We start from the raw sequence: 22288 nt of genomic DNA, 5'->3' as shown, positions 1-22288 counted from the left end.
TTTTGCTGAGGCAATTGATAGGGCATGGTGGTCCTCCATTTTACTAGAAGGATTAGAGTGTTTACTGTCATTTCATCCAAGTAGGATGAGCAGGTATTTAATTCTTCCTAACTGGCAACAATGATTGGATCTGGCAGCCTAGGCAAAGAGGGAGGGGTAAAGGGATGGTAAATGGAGAGGGTCTACCTGTTAATGGGTCTTGCCACTGTCAAACCAACCCAGAAACCTCTGTTCTCTCTAAGACTATGTTCTTTTCTCTTTGGAAATATTTGTGGCTATAATTGGATCTTGCTGATTGTCTAATTGCCAGTAAACGGATGAGTTTAATTCTTTGAAAGATCTATATAGAAATAAAATTTAAAAGATCCCTTAAAACAGGATTGAATATGTAGAGGGAAACTTTTATTTTTGTAAAGAGATGTTCATTGACATATTGGAAAGATATAATTCCTTATTGATTTGGAAAGATTTGATATATGTCTATAGATATGTATCAAATACACATCTGATATGTAGATGCATGTGTATACATCTATATCTATTAATTTGGCTAAATCCATTGTAAGCATGTAAAATAATTCTTTCTATATATGTAGAAAGAAATCTTTTATCAATGCAATTATTTTACATGTATATTTTACATCTCTATGTCTATCTGAATAATGATCTATTTTCTATATATGTAATTAAAAGAGCCAATTTTTCAACTATCACAGTGGCAAAGTGTAAAAATTTCTTAATTTGAGAACCTGAATTTACATAGTAATTCTGCTACTTATTACCTGTCTGATTTTGATGAAATTACTTTACCACTTTGGGCCTTGGTTTCCTTCACTAAATGATCAGGGTTCTCTTTTCTATAAACTTTAATTCTCTGTTCTTATGAAACTAATGACTACATTTGCTAGCTATTGTGGGGTAGCCATATTGCAGAAATTTCATAGAATTCAATCTCTGGGTTGGTTGACTATGTCTTAGATGCCAGTGGGTCAGAATGTACTAGTTGTAATAATCTGTTATGTCAACAACTTTTGGACCTTTAGGCTTCTAATTTTTTTCTATCCCATTATAAATAAACTGAAAGATAGGAAAGTGAACAATCACCTGCCATAGCATCTAGTGGTACAGAGAATAGAGTTCTGATTTTCTGAAATCAGAAGATCTAAGTTAAAATCAAGCCTTAGATACTTACTAGTTCTGTGACTCTGGGCAGGGTTGTTGTGAGGATCAAATGAAATAATATTTGTTAACTACTGAGCACAGTGCCTGGCACATGATAAGTACAATATAAATATTAGCTATTATGTAGGACATATTAAATATGTTCTATAGTGCCTTGTGTCCACTTTCTGCTGAACCTTATTTCAACCTACTAGTTCCCTGCTAGTTCCCCAACTATTATCCATATGGAAGATAGAATGCAATGCAGTAATTGTGCATTGAAGTATTGAGTATTTATAAATCATCAAGTTTAAATGTCTTACAATTTTACTCACCAAATAGGATTTGAAGTAACAGTTAGAAGCTGCATTTGGTGTAGATCTTTGTATTATACATAATAATGATATGAGCAAAGTGACAGAAATCATTGGCTCCTTTCATAATTGGAAGACTATAAGAGAGTAAGCTTGCTATTAATTTAAGGTCTTTTTGTCTTTAATGAGTCACATTTGTTTGTTTTTTTTTCACTGTATATGTCTCTAGTCTTCATTCTGTAAATTTGGCAAAACAAAATCCTTGATTCCAAATATTAATCTATACTTCATTCTTATCCCAGTCCTAAGTCTCCTAATTCTGGATTCCAATTCTACTTCCTTAAACACTGTATAGAAATTTACTTGCAATAGTTACTCTGATAATAATGGCAAAGACAGGAAAACCTGTATCAATGACTTTGAAATTTAGATTATTTTATTTTTGCTTGGTTTAATTAGACAAAGAGTTATTGAATACTCTCTGCAAGGTACTGTAATGCTATTGAGAATGCAAAAAATAAGATATTATGCTTACAAAAAAACCTTATCATTCAGTAACTGAGATAAAATAAATTCAGTTAGAAATTTTGAAAGAGATACGTGCCCAAAGATAGGCAAAATTAAAATTTCCAACAGAATCAAGGGAAGAAAGGGGGAAAAAAGCATTTTCCCCTGGATCCATGCTTTTTTCCCACTACCACTTCACTTACCATATTATAGATGAATAAATAAAAACATTTATCAATAATTTTTTTTAAAAATAGCTTTTTAGAGTGCTTTAAAGTTTGCAAAGAATATTAATCTATATTATTTCAACTGATCCTCACAACAACTCTTTGCTCTTATTATACTCATTTTATACATTAGGAAACACATTTGCCCAGAATCACACAACTAATAAGAATCTGAGTCAGGTTTTGAACTCAGGTCTTCCTGACTCTTAAATCCAGTGTTTTACTATGCCAGTAGCTACCAATAATAAGTGCTTGCTATTTGCCAATTAATATAATAATCACTGGGTATGCAAGTAGAAAAAGTGAGATAGTCCCTGCACTCAAAGAACTCATATCTTAATTGAGGGAGACAACAAATAGAGTAATATTTGGCTGCAGGAAAGATAGAAAGATCTAAAAATACTAAAGGTAAAGTAGCAGGGACTGATGGTAAGGACTACCAAGTTCTTAGGTTATACCAGTAGGTCATAAGATAATATCAGAGGATCTATCGGCCCAGAAGCAGAGCAGGTGGTAAGACTGGAGGACATTAGAAATAAGTGACATTGTGAGAAGCTACGTGTTACAATGGAGAAAGCAACTGGACCTGGGGTTAAAAGATTTGAGTTCAAATTCTGACTCAGATATTTATACATATGGTCCTGAGCTGGTCATTAACTTTTGCTTCAGTTTCTTTGATTGTCAAATGGGAATAATAGTAATGACAAAATTATATAATATTTATGATTCATTTCAAACCTTAAAGCAACATATAAAATACTAGTTGTCATCATCATCATCATCATCATCATTATCATTATCATCATTGGGTGAGATCTAGTTGTACTTTGTGTTATAAAAAGGAACATTATTGGTGATTCCCATTTAATCCAAAATATGTAAGCAGAAAAGTAGTTTCCATAGGTTTTGAGCCAGCTGTGCTAAAGGAAATAAAGGGGCAAAGATCTCCTGGTTTTTGGGATCTGTTTAGTCCTATGAAAATGTAAGGATTTGGAGGACAAAAACTGGATTATGTTTTAAATCCTTGCACCGTCACTATCTTTCAAGTTCTACGTGCTTAGTATATATTTATTAGATGAGGTGAAAATTTGCAGTATATGTTTGGAAAATGTCAAATATTCAAAGTCATAGTGTAAGAAGATTGGCAACAGAGACATCCAAAATTCATAGAGATAAAATCCAAGAAAAAGATGAGCAATAGGATCCATGTCATCAGATATCTAAATTAAAATCAACAAAGTATGAGGAACAGACAAGATAAATTCAGTTCCTTATTCAGGTAGGCAAAATTTAACATCAAATCTTTACCATGCTTGCAAAGATACTTTAGTTGAAAAAATAAATAAAATAGATTTTGCGAATGCAGTATGGATGCATGGTTAGAAAGTAGTTTATCTAGAAAATAAAAGGCCATGTTGTCTTAGACTGTTTTGAGGCACAGTATTCTAAATCATGGAGGTGATAGTTTCATGGTATTAATGGCTCAGTCAGACCACATCTGAAGAATTGTGTTCAGTCCTTAATGACACATTTTATGAAGGGCATTGATAAAGTTGATTGTTGGTTGTTGTCCTTCATCAAAACAACATCATTATATATCACCGTATAAATTGTCAAAGTATAGTGTGTCTGATCGTGGATGATCAGAACAATATGAACTCAGAAAGCTTTAGCACAGATCAGGCACAAAAGTCCATATGAACATTTGGAGTGGAAAAGTCCACATTTGTATATCTCATGTTTTGTTTGAGCTTTGCTCATCTAGAGGAGAGCAACTATGACTGAAGGATCCTGAGATCAGATCATATGAGAATTGATTGAAGTACATATGAATAATTGGCCTGCAGAAAGGAGTATTTAGTAGAGACATAATATCTGTCTTTAGATATAGGGAAAGCTATAAGAAGGATTATGTATTTTATTCTCACATTGGTCTGAGGGGGGGAAACTTGAAGCAATAGATAGAAATTATATGGAAAGAAAGTTAAGCTTGTTAATCAACAAACATTTATTAAGTATCCACTGTATCTCAGGTATGATACTATATGCTGGGGATACAGAAGCAAATAATGCAACCAAGGTAAAAAAAAAGAAAATTTGACATTTAAAGTCATCCCAAAGTGCAATGCTCTATCTTTGGAGACACTGGACTCTTCATTACTGAAGGTCTTCAAACAAAGTCTAGATGACCACTTGTCAGGAATATTGAGGTGGGAGTTCTGGTTTTCGTATAGGTTGGACTAGAAGCTTTCTGAGATTTCACTCAATTCTGACATTCTTACAATTCTGAGTTGTTACAATCTAGATATGCTATTTGTTAAAATCCCATATACATGATTATTGGGAAGCATAGTAAATACATACTATTTGGAAAGCATAGTAAATCTCAAGAAAACAGCGAATAAAGACAATAGGAAAGATGACAATTGAGCCAACACAGTATTTCATGTCTTCTCTATTTTATTGGTATCTCAAAAACCTAAAAGTTAATAGTTTAAATGAGTATTTTCTCATTGATGCCATTGACATATTTTTTCCTTTCTTGTCCTAGACAGCACAGACAGTCCTCGTGGTAGTAGTCGTATTTGGCATATCCTGGTTGCCACATCATGTGATTCACCTCTGGGTTGAGTTCGGAGTTTTTCCATTGACTACAGCCTCCTTCTTATTCAGAATAACAGCACACTGTCTGGCTTACAGCAATTCTTCTGTTAATCCTATAATATATGCATTTCTCTCTGAAAATTTCAGGAAGGCTTACAAGCAAGTTTTTAAGTGTCGGATTGGCAGTGAATCACCTCAGAAAGATGCTAAAGAAAACAAAAGTCGGATAGACACCCCACCATCAACCAACTGTACCCATGTGTGAGTCAGATAAATGATATATTGAGGTAGTGTTGAGCTTCATGCAAATGGACCAGAATTACAGAAAACAAAGCACAATCATCTTCCAGAGAAGTCTGCAACTGAATTTTCATGTAAAAATTGGCTTCGTTACTGAAATTCTTTGTCTAATAATTTGCATTCATAAAGTTTCTTAGTCCATTTAGGAAAGTTTTTGGAAGATTCAAGTTAAGGCAAACAACTTTCTCTTCTAAGAAGACATCCCATGGAAATGAGAAAAGAAATCTATCTATCTATCTATCTATCTATCTATCTATCTATCTATTTTTTTTTTCTGTAGTTCTATATAACCCAATTAAATAACACTCCCATGGATTGTTTCAATTTTTTGTCAACCAATTCAACAGTCCACTGTCATAACAAGAGTTGTTTGTGATGTGATTTGAGAAAAAAACTATGTCTCAGAAATAAATGTGCACATTTTTTGACATCAAGAGAAGTACTTACCATTTAGAGAGTATGCAATCAAGACATTTCATAGAGGTGAAAAGCACACAGGATTTGGAGAAAGAGGATCTAAGATCATATTACAGCGATTTACTAGCTTTATGATGGGCACAAGCCATTTCATCTCTAATGGCCTCAAGTCTCTTCAAATATAAAATGGAGGTGGTGGTAGACAAGAGAATGTTTAAACCCTACATTCTATGAACATTTTTGATCTCAGATATGCGATCAAACTTTGATTTGAATTGATGATTGTCATGACTTTTAAAAGCAAACAACACTTTCACAAGTGAGACTAAGAAGTTTTAACTTAATCTCCAGTGGTCAGATTTATACAGTATACAGTTTACATGAGTGCAGAAGCATCTGCACTATTCACTAAGACTTCTTCCCCTTATTCTGTGGTGATGCAAAAAATTAATATGATTTCAACAAGTCAAGTAAAATGTTAAGTTTTAGCTTTTGAATATTTAAAGGATATGGCAGCAGTAGGCACTTTAAATTAATCAGTGCTTCATATTTTGTGATTTTGATCAAGAAAAACAGTGAAGCAGAATAGACAAAAACTCAATGTAAGATCACAAATCATGTTTTCTCTGTTGTTAATAGAAATAAAGTATATGTGAATCTGGACTGCTAAATTGGAAATTCATAGGTTGGTAAGGGTATTTTGCTTATGTCTGTAAATTTTTTACAGTTCTGTGACCCCTCTTATGTCTGACAAGATTTGTGTGAAGATATATCTATGTTACCAACAACAAGGTGAAGTATAGTCCTGTGTAATAATGTTTGTTTTTAGAGGAGTTAACTGCCTTTTAAGGCTCACTAAAAATCTGGCTCAGGTTGTATTAGTTAGGAGAAGTATTAGTCTTTGGAGTGAATGAATCTTTGTCCTGTCCGTTCAAATCCAAACAGAAATGTATTAGCATTTCATCATGATCATTCCTCCAAATGTTCTCTTTTTTAATAAGTTTCAGCTGGTATAAAAGCATAGATATTAGTGTTTGGAATATAATTTCCATGGCAATTTAAATTTTAATATTTACAATAGAAAAATAGTGTGAAAAGATCTAAAATTATTCCCAGACTGTGAGAATCCATGATGAGTCTTTTGCACAATAATTTTGTGTATTTTATTAGGCATGCCATAAAAAACCCCAACAAAAATTGTTATTCTGAAAGTAATACTTGAAAATACTTTCCAGGGCTTAAAAATCTCCTTTCAAAATGTCAAAGCAGTTTTATCTTATGCATTTATTTGTGAGCTATATAGAGTGGCTTCTGGGTAGATATCCAGACTTTGCTAGTCATGTGGGACCCTTAACCATTCTCTTCTTTTGTCAAGCTGCAATAGAGCATTCTTACCTTACTGCCAAATGGAGAGAGAGAGAGAGAGAGAGAGAGAGAGAGAGAGAGAGAGAGAGAGAGAGAGAGAGAGAGAGAGAGAGAGAGAGAGAGAGAGAGAGAGAGAGAGAGAACATATGATTGTTAATCTTGGAGATGCTGATCACCAAGAATATACTGATTATTAGTTTTATTTCTCTCTTCCCTTTCTACTTTCGTAATTCTGCCTAGCTACTTTTGCTGTGGGAAGAACTATAGTGTAAATGTAATATTTTAATACAAAAAGTCACAAATGACAATTATAAAACTCTGAGCCCTTGATTATCTGCTTTATAGTTAAACTCAAATTCAATTAATCTCATGTTATAAAGAAAATATTCACATATCTACTATGTTGTGATAGTTTCTCTTGTGAATATTTTATTGTATCTCATGTATATAACAGAATTATTCCTCTTTAGAGATAATTGTAATTTGTTCTTTTAGATATAGATATTAATGATTAATAGAGAGAAAGAGGAGGCTTGTAGATTAAAGGAACATCCTTTTCTTTCTTCTAGGAATGTTTCCTTAATCTTTCCCTAACATTTTCTGATTAATTTCCAAACTAGAATTAGTCTGATAAATGTTGAGGCTCTTGTTCTTCAGGCATTAAATCAACCCCAAGTCCCAAATACATTCTTTATCTTTCAGCAGATCTGAAGAAGAAATATAATATTTGCCTTTAATGTCTGGTTGCCTGAGAAGTATGTTTACAATCTTACTTCAAAGAGGATGGATGCTTTCCTCTTCAAGTGGGTCTCCTCTGTGTTCCAAGGCAGCTGCTCTTCAGTGTTTGTTTTTACTTTCATTGAGGAATATAGAATCTGAAGCATTTAAAATAACCCCAAGATGCAATTTCATGTATGAAAACAAACTTTTACAGCTGTCCACTAAGGAATATAATGGTCTAATAGGAAGGACTTCCCCATAATCAGATATGCAAGAGATATCATAGAATTGTCATTTTTTTCTCCTTCTGACTAGCTTCTAGAACCAAAGCAGAGTGAAGAGCTTGAGGTTTTTTTTTCAGATAATTTACTTAATATATCTACTGTTTTCTTGGATTAGCTGCATTCTACACATTGCAAGTTGTGTTGTAGCTTGCTTACATTTATTTTCTATTTTGTTTTAGTGTTCAAATTTATCTCTTTTTGCACTAATTGTTTTTCATTACAAATATACACTAACATTAATTTTTCATCTTTTAGCCAGAGGCAAGTCTTGCTCTCTCACATGTACCTGTTTATATTATATGAAAGAGGAAAATGCATTTTCAAATTACATGAGTCAGGGGTCATGGAACAGTCAATTGAAAAAAAAAACTTGGCAGCTTTATACTATAATATTGTAGAAAATCATATTTGTGGAATTCCTTCAAAAGTAACAAACAAGAAGGGAGCAGTGTTAATTATATCAAGTTCATCTCCTTTTTGGGTTGGGTTATTTTTTGTGTAAAAGATGGTGAGGTTGTGTAATTTTTAACCCCCTTAGTGTAATGTTCTCTGTTTTGATTTCCTGGAGGTTCCTGGGGCAGCCTTCTTTTCAGTTCAATAATTATCACGAGAGTAGCCAGGGTTTAAAGTCCAAATCCTTTATTGTCTCCTTCAAAATTCTATCTTCTTCACTTGGGGCTTGGCTAGTTTTCTGGAGGCCTTTCGGAGTTTTGGTTTTAGTGGAGAAGCGAAGGAGGAGAGCCTGCCACCAAAGCAGTGCGAGATGAAGTGAATGAATCTAAGTCCAAGGGCTTGTGCTCCAGCCTCCAAACTTTTGCCTGCTTGTCTTCTTTGGCTCTGTAAATCTGGCTGAGTTTGTCTGAATTTATATGCTCTCTTATGATAGGTGTGAATCTTGTGGAACTATATTAAGTACTAAGTACATGTACTGAACTAGAGAACTATTAAGCATCCTGCTAAACAACCATTGTCTTCATCAATTCCACTAAATTAGCACCTTGGAAGAATCCTTGCTTCAAAGTCAGAGTTCTGGCCCATAACATCTTAGAAAAACATGGAGCACATGTTTTATTCATAAATTTTTTAAACATAAATTTTAGGGATATCTTAGAAAGTGACACTCTACTTCTTCATCAATATTATCTATCGCAGGAAATATTTATTAGTGCAAAAGAGAATTTTATTTTATTTGACACTGAAAGAATTAGATAAAATGAGTTGATTTCTTCCATCTTAAAAATTTGTAATATAAAATCTATAACATTAAATATATATGTGTGTATATATACATACATACATATAAATGCACAAACACACATATGAACATATATTCCACCTTCTTGGCTATCTTTTGTAAAAATTAATCACACTCATAATGGGCAATATTACCATTTTTGAAGGGGTTTTCAGATGCCTAAAAACTGATTCTTTCTTATACATTCCAATTGGCTGAATCTTCTAGCTCTTCTTTCATTCCAGTATAAAAATAAACAAAACAAAATAAAAGCAAGTGTGTATGAACATATATGTAATATACATATAACATAGTAAAATAAAAAAAATACTGCATTTTAGACTAGGGTTGTAGACCCCTTGGCATCTGGTAAAACTTATATCCTTCTCATAATAAAGTTTTTTAGATAATTGAAGGAAATGTTAAAACTAAGATCGGGGCAGCTAGGTGGTGCAGTGGATAGAGCACCAGCCTTGAATTCAGGAGGACCTGAGTTCAAATTTGATCTCAGACACTTAACACTTCCTAGCTGTGTGATCCTGGGCAAGTCACTTAACCCCAGCCTCAGAAAAAGAAAAAAAATAGGTTAGAGGCTAGTAAAAGTAAACATATAACTTTTTTCCTATCCAAGGTTCCAAACCTCTTGAAATTAAAAGGAGATCATTAGATTCCAGATTAAGAATATCTACATTAGAGGCAGTATGTCATAGCAGAAAGACTATTACATCCAGTAGAGTCAGAAGATCTATATTCAAATTATGACTTGGAAAATTACTAGTTAGGGACCATCATATCTCTTCTCGGAGTCTCAAATTCTTCATTTATAAAATTGATGGAAACAAAAATATATAAGCTCCTTACCTCAAAGGGTTGTTCTAAGGAAAAATCATTATAAATTTGAAACTGTTATAAAATCTCATTTGTTCCTGGGCCTATCAATCAACCAAAAAGTATTTATTAATCACTTACTTGTGCCATGTACTAAAATAGACTGGCCATATAATTATAAAGAAAGAATCATATTATAATATATTTAACATGTATAAGACTGCCTGCCATCTGGGAGAGGGGGTTGGGGGAGGAAGGGAAAAAAATCTGAACAGAAGTAAGTGCAAGGGATAATGTTGTAAAAAATTACCCATGCATATGTACTGTCAAAAAAAGTTATAATTATAAAATAAAATAAAAAAACAAAAACAAAAACAAGAAAGAATCAATTCCTACTTGAAATACTTATAAATGATAATATAAGGTTATTTTCTACTTAACATATTTGTATTTTTCATTTAATTGTAACATCTTGCATATATAATTTTAGTGAACAGATTAATCTCTACATATAGCATTTATAATCAATGGGTGAGGAAGGAGAAAAGAAGAAAGGCTATAATAATAAGGAGATGAAGCTGATGGAAGATGGTTAAAGATGAAAAGGAAAGAGGAACATTTTGGATCATGAGATTTTTCTTCTCCATGGAGTAGACAAGTAGATTATAAATAATAGGGAAGTAATGGATGATGATTATGGGCATTTCCTCAAATTATCAGGAACATTTCCCAATTCTAGTCCTAAGAAGATCACATCTACTTTCACTGCATTTTGTATCAATTGTACCACAAAGGTATGAAACAGAAGAATCCATTTAGTGGACAAGATTATTGATTTCTTTATTAGTTTACATCTTTGCTATACTATTACAGGAAAGCCTATAGTAGGCCATTTGTCAAGGTAAAATATAATCAAAACTTGCAAAAGTGGGAAGAAGAGAAATGGAAGGAAAACAGTTAATTTCAGATTATTTTCTTCTACTAACTCTCCTCCTCTCTTTCCATTGTTTGTCTTCTATTTCATCCTGTTGACTTCTGAACCATTGTATTTATTTAGGTCTATTATGATAGGTTCACAGGTTTAGTTCACAATACTAATTGTTTTCTGATTTATTATGCTTAAAATTTTAGACTTAAAATGATCATAATGTCCTTTTCTAGATTTTCTGAAATTAGAAGAAATATTAGGGGAGAATTCAAAGGACTTTGCACTTATCCAGTCATGTCTACTTTATAAGTAGGCCACTTCCTAATGGTGCCAACTTTTGATCCCAGTTTTCCAAGGATGCTGCTTGGCAATTAAATATTGGTCCTGAAGCTAACTACATGTCAACCTTATGATCATTATTATCAGAATACATTTGTTAGATATTTGTTTATGTACTATGTTATATAGTTTGGGCCAATTGGTGGTAGTTTTTCTTTTAGAATTAAATTTCATTTGTCTATTTTAAAGAACTGATTATTTTGTCTCTTTTTAGATCATCAATTTTTATGAGTTTCTTTAAGGAAGCAGGAAATAAAATTATTTTCCCATTTCACCTACCCTTTTAGTTTTTTATGATTTTTCTTGATGATTCTAGGAAGATCTGAAGAAAGAGACTTAACCAAGAAGATAATGATGATAGTAGGAGCAAGCTTGGACACAGTGGCAAGTCCTTTATAATAAATTTACTTTGGTGTTCTGAACAAATGAAATTCCTGAGAGTTTAGATAGACCTTTTTGCAAAATGATTTCCCTGACAACAGCTTTTGAAATGATTGCTTCAGAGGAAGAATAAGAAATATATATCTGAAAAAAAAAGTTTCTTACTAAAGATGAAAGGGGGACTTTGATCATCATCAGAGAAACATTTAATCCTTATATTAGTAAGCAAAATCTTTTGGTGTTCTGGGCCTATGAATTATGGAAGTAATACAAGTTAAGTTTGTAAAGTAAAAAGTGACTTTATTTTGTGATTGATTATCTCATTCCATTTCTCTTCCTAAACTTTACCTCTTGATAAGTGGAAACTTTGAATGACTACTAATTGTATATATTCATGCCATCAAGAAACAGAGGTTTGATCTCTACCCAGTGGATGCCATTGAAATTGTCATCCTGGTTGGGACCAGCTTTCATGGTAATACTTGATTTTAGCTTGGGCCACTGTAGCCAGCACAGTCATGGTCATTACCTCAAAAATAGGTACATCTATAACAAAATTTAAGATGTAGATTGAAAAAAAGAAAGCTTATCTATGTAGACACATTTGTTTCTATTTTAAAAAGGAGTATTAAAGAAAAGGTATTTTAAATCTGTTACATCTAATTTTAAATATTGTTTAATTTGAATGTGTGCATGTCTTTTGTGATGTTTGAAACTTTTTTTGTTTTGTACATTTCAGTTTTAAAGTGAAACAACTTTATTATCTCTGAGAGATAAGTACTATTTGCATTGTCCTAAATGTTGTACAAGAAAGAAATATTTCCTGTAGACATAAGTTTTGTGAATTATGAAAACATCTATACTATTGTGTTTTTTAAACTGCAAATTTGTTTAGTGTATACTCTGTGTATGACTGCTGAGCATGGTTATATTTATATATGATAACATTTACATTCATTATCTAAAGATCCAGTAATGGAACTTTTCTGTATGGATATGACTGTAGCATGCACACAAATTTCTGGAAAGAAACTAAAATTATTAACTTATATTTGGTGAACCTCAAAGAGCATTCAATCATTTTATATTATTGTACTACTATGCTTTGCATGATTCCCAGTGGGTTTTTATCATGTGATGATGCACATAATTGTAATGCACTGAAAAATAAAAAAAAATATTGTTTCTTTATGTGTCCTAATATACCAATTCCCCCTCTCCCTCAAATCAGCAAGAATAAGATATTGGGTTGGCATAAAGTAGATGCTCAGTTTTTACTTGATGAATTGCATTGTGTCCTATTATTAACTTTATTAGTTGATAACCTGTAAGTTGTAAGCTAGGTATACCATGCCCACAAATTTTGCTCTCTTCCACTAAAAATTGTGTCAAGAAGTTCTCAAAATATACAAATTAAAAGTGTCATTTTGGTAGTTTGGTGTATTGAAAATAAGGTGTCCAAAGAAATTGTCTGAAATGTTTATATTTCAGAAAAAGACAATCTTTATCTAGCGCCAATATATAATCAGCTCATTCTCAAAGTAACTCAGTGAAACCATTCAAAACAGTGTGTGTTAACATACAGAAAACTGTCTTTGGCAAACTGATTTCCCCTCTTCCTCATTTTTCATTAATTTCTTTTTATCTTATATAAATAGAACTCCAAAGTTGACATGGATTGACCTTAATAACCTACAAAGTAATTCACAGTAAATCAGTGATTTATTTTGGAACTGATACTAATGACTTATACTGTGTATAAGTTGGAAACAATTTTGAAGCCCAAAATCAAACTTGTTATTTGCTAAGCATCTAACAGGAAAGTAATTTCATTATAAATTCATGGGCCACTGCTTTTTTCTTCTTTCTTAACTATATACAGCATTGACAAGATTTTCACACTGGAAACAAAATAAACACTACCAGTCTTGATTCACTTTGTTGGCTTTTCTAGGACATCCTTAATGGATGACCTAATTAGATCTGCCCTCTCTGGCAGTGTCCCATGTTTCCCCTGGCCATTTAAGATTTCTTGCTATCATTCATTTTTTTTCCAATTCCCAAACTCTCGCTTCTAGTTATGGGGTTAGGTGGAGGAAAAAAACAAAAAACAGCATTTTCATGTCCTGTCATTCTGCTTAAGGCTTCAGAAACTTTACAGGAAACAATTTATTGTGATGTGCTCAGAAAAAACAAAAACAAAAACAAAAAAACAAAAAACCAAGCTATATTTTAACAGTCTCCCCTGGAAATAATAGTCTCTTTTTTGTAGTCAAACTCATTAGTGACTAAAATGGTGGGAATTCAACAGAAATGAAAAGAAAAAGAATTCCAAGTGGAATGGGTGGCATGGAGTTTGAGCATGCTCCTCCTTAAAATTACAATGCCTATACTTCATCTATCTTTTGTTTGGAAATAATTTTGAAGCCAAAGATCAAACTTGTTATTTGCTAAGTGTCTAACAGGAAAGTCATTTTTATCACAAATTCCTGGGCCACTGTTTTTTCTTCTTTCTTACTAATCTTTATACACAATTGACAGAATTTTCACACTGGAAACAAAGAAGCCTGCCCAGTACTGATTAATTTTTTTATACCAAATCTAATGTTCTTTCCTTGGAATCATACTGTTTCTCTAAAGCAGGGAAGGGGACTGTTTGCCCATATGCTGTATAGGGCCAGTGGATCATTTAGTCTGACTCGCCAAGACAACTGCAGATGATGGCTAGGTACAACTTCCCATTGTTTGAGTTTTTAAACTGACAATTTTGTATGGCCCATGAAAGATATTATAAATATTCAAATGGAGGGAAAAAGGTTCCCCATCCCTGTTCTAAAGAGTCTGCTGGCATGGCTTAATAATACTGAACCTGGATTGGATGGCTGATGAAAAGGGCAGAGCAAGGATCTTGCCCCTGTGAGTCCCAGAAGCAGCACCCCTGCAATAGACAGTTTTCTTTTTCCATTAAAATATTATTTTGTTTCATAGAGTCTTATTTACTCTTTTTCTTATTTCTTTGAATTCTATTTTACCAAAATCTAGGAAGAATATCAGACCACAGTTGTGCTCTCTGTGTATCTGTCTGTCTGACTACCTACCTACCTACTTTTCTTTCTATCTATCTATCTATCTATCTATCTATCTATCTATCTATCTATCTATCTATCTATCTATTTATCTTTCCAGTTGCTACTTAATTATTTTCAGGTGTGTCTGACTTTTCATGACCACTTTTGGGTTTTCTTGACAAATATACTGCTGTAGTTTGCCATTTCCTTTTCCAGCTCATTTTTCAAGCGAGGAAACTGAGGCAAAAAAGGTTAAATGACTTTTCTACAGTCACATAGCTAATAAGAGTCTGAGAACAGGTTTGAACTCAAATAGATGAACCTTCATAATTCAAGGCCCAGTGCTCTATCTACTGCATCATTTAGCTGCTCCGTTTCTCTGTCTCCTTTTGTCTCTGTGTCTGTTTTACTAATTTTAGGATAATGCAGTCACTCTTTGCCAAGGCTCATGCTAGTTCTACTTTAGCACCTACGTCAGTGGCAGTGTGGATTAAGAAATAACTGTTGCTTATACAGATAAGAAGACCTTGGTTCAAATTTCACTTTATGTACTTACTAGCTGTGTAACCCAATGACTAAACCTCTTCCTTTTTGTTTCTCCAACTGCAAAATGAATCTGACTTGATGTTCTCTAAAATACTTTCCATTGCTAAGTTTATGATCCTCTTTACTGATTAGAATGTGTTCCAGACTAGTGATTCCCCTGCTCACTGTCTTTACATTTTGAAGAATGAAATTATGAATAAAGATAGGAATTTGTTAGTAAATCTTCTTTTAGCAGGAAAAAACAGTTTTAATAGATGTGAAGTACCTACCTTTAAATAACAGCAATGTAGAGAATACCACTTGTGCTCCATTTGCCAGGAATTAATAATCCTTTGAAATTATTTTTAGATTCTTTCTGGCAGGAGCCTCATGTAAATCATCATAAATAAGGGGTGATCCTAATGGTTGACAAATATTGGGAAATTCTGCCCGACATTAAAAATATAAAGTAATAATGCCTCCTCAATTATTCTTACCTATTTGGCACATGGCTACTTTAATATCTCTCATCAGAAATTTGCCAGACAATAGTTTATTTCTTCTTCTGACCAATGTAACATCTGGGGTCCTTAAAATATTTTCCTGGAACAAGACAGTTGTTTCTTTCATAGCTTATCCTTCTTTATCCACTATGGCAAGAGCTGCATATCCCTTATATAGCCCCAAAGCTTTAGTGGGCCTCTTTTCTATCTCTTTTGTCTTAACAGTTTTTACTTTTGAAATTCTTTAAAGATAAAAAAAAAATCTATTTAGGCTTTCACATTGTTTTATCAATTTTTTCCTCAAAATGTTCGGATTCCAAATATTTTATTTAATGACAATTCAAAAGCAGAGGGATGGAAAATGACTCCACAAATTATATTTCTTCTCTCTTTCTGTCTCTCTCTTTTCTTTGTCTATGTCTCTTTGTCTCTCTTTTTCTGTCTCTGTTTCTTTCCCTCTCCTTATGCCCTCTACAAGCATATAAACCTACAATACTTTTTGAGAAAGAAAATGTTGTAACAAGACACAATGTATAGTCACCTCACTATTCTCTGTCTTTCACTTTAATTTACGAAGTGAAAGGTGTCCAAAACACAAATCAAAAACATTTTTCTTACATGTTGTCGCCATTGTCCTGTTTATTTTTCCAGTTTTTCCTCAGAGGGACATTTAAATAAATAGGGCAAGAACTCTGAGATGAGCATAGTTGGTCAGGGTTAGAAAGCTTTCTGTGAATCACTTAAGCAGAAGAGGAATTTAGTTCCATAATTTGAATGAGTCCTTTTGAAATAAGTATTCTATGCATGTACCAGCTGAGATAAATTACATTCAGTGGGTGGGAAAATTGGAATGGAGTTATTAGATACTTTTGGTGAGCACCAGGGACCAATTTCACAGCTCTGAGTCTCTCTAGGGATGGAATTTATCCAAAATATAATTGTTTGGCCATTTCAGTATGCTAAGATTCAGAACCGAAGCTTTTCTTAAAATCTGCTTACAAGATTGACTTAGGTAATTCATTCTACCTCTTCATCTCCTTTTTCCTTGTTATTTTTCCTTCAGTGCTTTTCTTCCTTCTGTTTTCTCCAAAACAATCCCATTCACCCTGATAATCTAAAGAGTTATTAAGTGCTTTACACAAGTGCTTTCATTTTTTTCTAATAGGAAGAACAATTTACAGTTTGAATGGCATACTTTTTTTAAAGCAATTCAACATGTTATTGATTTTTAACATTTTTTAAAAAGGATGCTAAAAATAAATAACAAATTTTGAATCCAATCCTTTCATCCTTTCACCTACCCAATGAGAAGGCAATATATCAATTATACATGTGAAATTATACAAAACATTGCCATAGCCATATTTTTAAAAAGTAAGGCAAATAAAATAAAAACATATATACTATACATTATATTTTGACATCCATAGTTTATCAGTTTTCTCTCCTGAGGTGTATAGCATGTTTTCATTATAAGTCCTTTGAAATTATCTTGGATCATTGTGTGGATCAGTTGGCATATTTTCCATAGCTGATCATCATTACATTACTTTTCTTGTGCACAATGTTCCCCTGGTTCTTATCTCACTTTGCATCAGTTCATAGGAATCTTGCTATGTTTTTCTGAAACCACTTCTCTCATTATTTCTTAAACTACAATAGTATTCCATCACAATTGTGTGTTATAACTTTGAACAGTATAATTCTTAGATGGCACTAGAAAAAGAGGAGCTCTTAGAATAATGGAACTAGAGTTCCAACTAGACTCCAACTAGAATCCAAAGGGGACTTGCAGGTCATTCATTCCAATCTTTTCATTTTTTAGCTTGGGACACTAAAGCTCTTTTCCTGCCAAGTTGGTTGGTTGTTGTTCTTTGTTCTCAAAGAGGACTAAAAATGACATCACCATGTTAGAGTCCAGTTACAGAGTGTCCTAACCAATATGAACACAGAATCCTCTGTCATAGATTGGACACAAATAGTCCATATGATTTGTCCATGATCATATGGATAGTTTTGAGCCAGGATTCAAACTCAGGTTTCATGATATCAAGTACAGCTGGATAAAGTGGAACTTTGTTTCACTAAACTATGTGTACTTTTCCGAGAATATGAAAGATATTGAATAACAAAATTGCTTAATGTGGATGTATACAGTGAATGAAAGTCATCTGAGGATGGAGTAAGATAAGAGGGATCATTCTTTGGCAGTAGAGAGAGAAAGGAGGTGTGGAGATTCCTATATCTATTCCCTGAAGGCAACCCCAAAAGACCAAGAATAAAGACTTTTGCCTATCCTGACTGTGGCTGATTCTAAGATATCCAGGGTATTAACGTGGTCATTTCATTTGGCTCAATGTGTGGCCAAGCACCGTACTTTCACTGAAGAAAGTAGGTCTCCTGGTGACCAGGAAATTAGGTGAGTATTTTAATAGACAAACAGAGAACTTACTTTGTTAAGGGCTAAACTAGTAACCCTTTATAGATAAAATGGGACAGATATTAGGAAAAAGTTTCTCCCTCAACCCTAACCCCATGCTCACACCCGCCCCAAAGGGGCTCTATAGAAAGCATGCTTAAGTTGATTGAGGGACATGTTAGGATTACTAAGTGAGAACTCAGGTTGTCTGGACAGTGACAAGGTGAGAATTCAGGTTTTCTGGACAATTACAAGGTGAGAACTCAGGTTGACTTGATAGAGGGGGCAAGCTCATTGGCTGGGGTGGTTCTTCCCAGAAGCCCTTGCATTATCCCACGCCCATTCTCTGGGAGGATAAAAGAGATAGCACTGGGCCCAGAGAGCAGATCGGCCTGGAGAAGGATAAGAGCTGGAGGAGATTCAGAGCCAGGATTCAAGAAGAAGACTCTGCATTGCATCAGGCGTGACGGGGCTCTCTGCAGGAAGGGAAGTCACTTCTAAGGACAAGAGTTAACAGCAACTGCGTGGAGACAAAGGTTCGTTACAGGAAGAAGAATCTGTCTGAGAGATTTGAGTAGAAGACACAGCAGATCTCTTCCCAGAGAGCGATCCAGCAGCTTCTGGAGACAACAGCTCGCTACATTTGGCTTAATTATAACTTGGGAACAGATTGCTAGGATGCTCCTTCACAGGAGCTCATAAGATGCTGTGCCACAGTGGGCACAAATGCCTTTTATAGCCAGGCTATGATGCAGACTTCCCAAGATCCCAACATGGGAAGACAAGGTCCCTTTTGGCAAGGGACTTCCAGAGAGACTCGTCAATGCTTTCAATGTGGTAAAGTAGGGCATCTGAAAGCTCAGTGTTGGCATAGAGATAGAGTGAGAAAACAGGGTGGGAGAACAAGACCCAATACCCCATGTCCAAAATGCAACAGAGTTCCCATTGGGCATCAGAATGTAGACTGATTAAGGGAAATGGGATGAGGGGCCCAGCCCCAGGGCCCCAGGCAAAAAACACTTCGGGCATGATGCCAACTGATGTTACACCCAGAGAGTGCCTAGAAGTTCAGTACCCAGACATGAACAAATAGCCAGGAAGCCATCTGATGGGAGAAAGGGATTACAATTGGGGAGAATAGAGTTGTATGCAACTGGGACAACTGAGATACCCCCTGAAGAGGTGAAATCTGTTCCTCCCCTTGCCTCCAGGCACAGTAGGCTTGACCATTTCACCTACTGAGAGTACTTACAAAACAATGTTCATCCATACACTGATGTGGGAAACTGGGGAATGTATAGATAATATTCCAGTCACTAAAACAGGTAGACAATGTGTGACTTATTAACCAGGGGAAGTAGTAGCATTGTGTTTATTGATACAGACTCCTAATAAGCAACCTCGTGATAGTCACTTACATTCTGACTCCAAGCATCAAAACCCAGGAATATACTGGACAGCAGCTGTGACAGCTGATCGACCTATGCTCACCATCTATATAAATTGCATACCATTAGAAGGACTGGTAGACACAGGTGCAGATCGCACAGTCATTAGAGGTGCCAACTGGCCCAGTCACTGACCAAAGACTAAGGCAGACACCTACATGTCTGAGGGAGGAGGATCAATGGCAGCTGAAGTTAGTGCTACCCCTTTGAGATGGATATTTGAAGGTGAAACAGGAGTTTTTCCTCCTTTTATAGTTGAAAAAATCCCCATCAATCTATGGGGAAGAGACATTTTACAACAATTAAGGTTAAAAATGAGTACTTTGTTTTTTTAGGCAGGGCTGCTGTTGAAGGCCTGCCAACACTTTCACCTGTTCCTATACAATGGAAAACTGATACACCAGTGTGGATAGAACAGTGGCCCTTAGGTAGCGATAAAATTCAAGCCTTATTAGATATAGTACAGGAGCAACTTGACCAAGGACACTTACAACTTTCTTTAAGTCCTTGGAATTCCCCCGTATTTGTTGTAAAAAAGAAATCTGGAAAATGGAGGATGTTGACCAATTTAAGAAAGGTAAATGAACAGATGGAAACCATGGGAACTCTTCAACTTGGACTTCCCTCTCCTACTCAGTTGCCTAGAGAATGGCCTCTGTGGGTTATAGACATTAAGGACTGTTTCTATTCTATCCCTCTAGATAAGGAGGATATGAAAAGATTTGCCTTTTCAATGCCCAGCGTTCACTTAGCTGAGCCTTATAAAAGATATGAATGGACAGTTTTGCTACAGGGAATGAAAAACAGCCCTACTATGTGCCAAATGTATGTTGCTGCTGCTCTTACTCCAGTAAGAAAAGCATTTGCAAAAGTAATGTTATTACATTACATGGATGATATATTGGGATGTGCACCTGAGGAACAAATTTTAGAAGCATGTCTACAAAAGACCATGGAAACATTAAGGAACTACAAATTGCACATAGCTCCAGAAAAAAAATTCAAAGACATGCTCCTTTTCAATATTTAGGATATGAAGTATATCCTAAGGTTCTTACAGTACAAAAACTTTTCTTAAGAACAGAGAAGCTAAACACCTTAAATGACTTTCAGAAATTGATAGGAGATATCCAATGGATGCGTCCATGCTAGGCTTGACTACCTATCAATTGCAACCATTATATGACATTTTAAGGGGAGACAGTGCTTAAAACTCACCATGCCAACTTACAAAAGAAGCTCAAGAGCTTTGAGACAAGTTGAATTGGCTTTATCCAATGTGATTGAAAGAATCACTCAAAAACCTTTGAAAATATCAGTTTTTGCCTCATAAGAGGCACCCACAGCAGTCCTTCATCAAGGAGACAGTGTGATAGAGTAGGTGAACCTCTCAGAACAACCAGAACAAAGCCTTACTCCTTACCCAGTGCTTGTGGCCAGAATTTTATTAAAGGTCATTCAGCAAGCAGTACAATTATCTGGGAGAAGACCCGACAAGATATACACTTTTTATACTAATGCACAAGTTAATGTGTGCTGTGAAACCATCCCAGAGTGGCAAATTTTATTAGCCATGGCTCCAAATTTTACACATGGGTCTCCATTAAAAATAACCAGACTATTACATAATTGGCAATTAATTCTTAAAGAAAAGGTTTCTAAAATTCTTCTTAAAGGACCAACTGTCTTTACAGATGCATCCAAACATAATATTTGTGCTGTATACTCTTGTGACTTAACAATAAAGAGAGTAGTCAGAACTTCTTTTTAGTTCACTCAGCAGAGTGGATTTTCTAGCTCTTACTTATTATCCAGGAGATATAAATACAATATCTGATTTGGTCTATTCAGTAGGTGTGGTACGAAGAATTGCTACATCCCAAATAAAATTTGTAGCCTCCAATATATATCAGCTCTTTAAGGAACTTCAAGAGCAAGTAAGAGCATCCAGGTAAGATTTATATTTTGCATGTCCACCCTCATAGTGGACTTCCAGGTCCTATTTTTGATGGTAATTCAAAGGCAGATAGTCTTCCAACTATGTTGGCCAATACTCCTTTATTTCAAGAAGCCTAAGAATCTCATTTTAAATATCATCAGGCTGCTTGAGCTTTATGTTTACAGTTTGGAATAACAAGAGAGGAAGCTAAGAGCATAGTTAAAGCCCATACAGCTTGCCTTCATTTCCACGCTCCTACACTCCCTCCAGGGAAGAACCCTCGTGGTTTGAGACCTAATAAAATTTGGCAAATGGATGTGACCCATTATAAATCATTTGGTCATTTGTCTTTTGTCCATTTTGTGGTAGACACCTTTTCCCTTTTGCAATACCAGCAGCAAAAGAGACAGCCCAAGTGATCAAATAATTCCTTATACAAGCATTTGCAATCATGGATGTTCCACAAGCAATAAAAACAGACAATGGACCTGCATATACTTCTAAACATTTTGCATTATAAGATTTTACACACCACTGGCATACCTTTTAATCCTTAAGGACAGGCAGCAGTAGAGACAGAGACATTAAGACTCTCCTCCAAAAACAAAAGAAAGGGAGAGCCACAGGTAACCCTGGAGAACTTCTAAATCGAGCCCCCTTTATACTATTAACTTCTTGATTTTTGACAAAGATGCACTGGCTCTGGCAGACAGGTTTTATAACCCATTGGAAGGTCAGTGTCCAGTGCGAACAGCTCCACTATCTTTAGATAATCAT

The 22288-nt window shown here is 34.6% G+C and overlaps 1 protein-coding gene across 1 annotated transcript in view; it reads left to right on the top strand.

The window, feature by feature from the left end:
- GALR1 (galanin receptor 1) overlaps positions 1-11500 on the top strand; it is a 34942-nt gene extending 23442 nt beyond the window's left edge. Inside the window, exon 3 of the mRNA XM_074273561.1 lies at positions 4761-11500. Coding sequence (XP_074129662.1) covers positions 4761-5078 — 318 coding nt within the window. The 3' untranslated portion in view covers positions 5079-11500. The remainder of the gene's footprint in view (positions 1-4760) is intronic.
- The last annotated feature ends 10788 nt before the right edge of the window (positions 11501-22288 follow it).

The sequence above is a fragment of the Sminthopsis crassicaudata genome, chromosome 1 (genome assembly GCF_048593235.1).
Source record: "Sminthopsis crassicaudata isolate SCR6 chromosome 1, ASM4859323v1, whole genome shotgun sequence".
NCBI lineage: Eukaryota > Metazoa > Chordata > Mammalia > Dasyuromorphia > Dasyuridae > Sminthopsis > Sminthopsis crassicaudata.
Note: the sequence above shows the minus strand (reverse complement) of the source record. Positions and strands in the feature narration are given on the sequence as shown.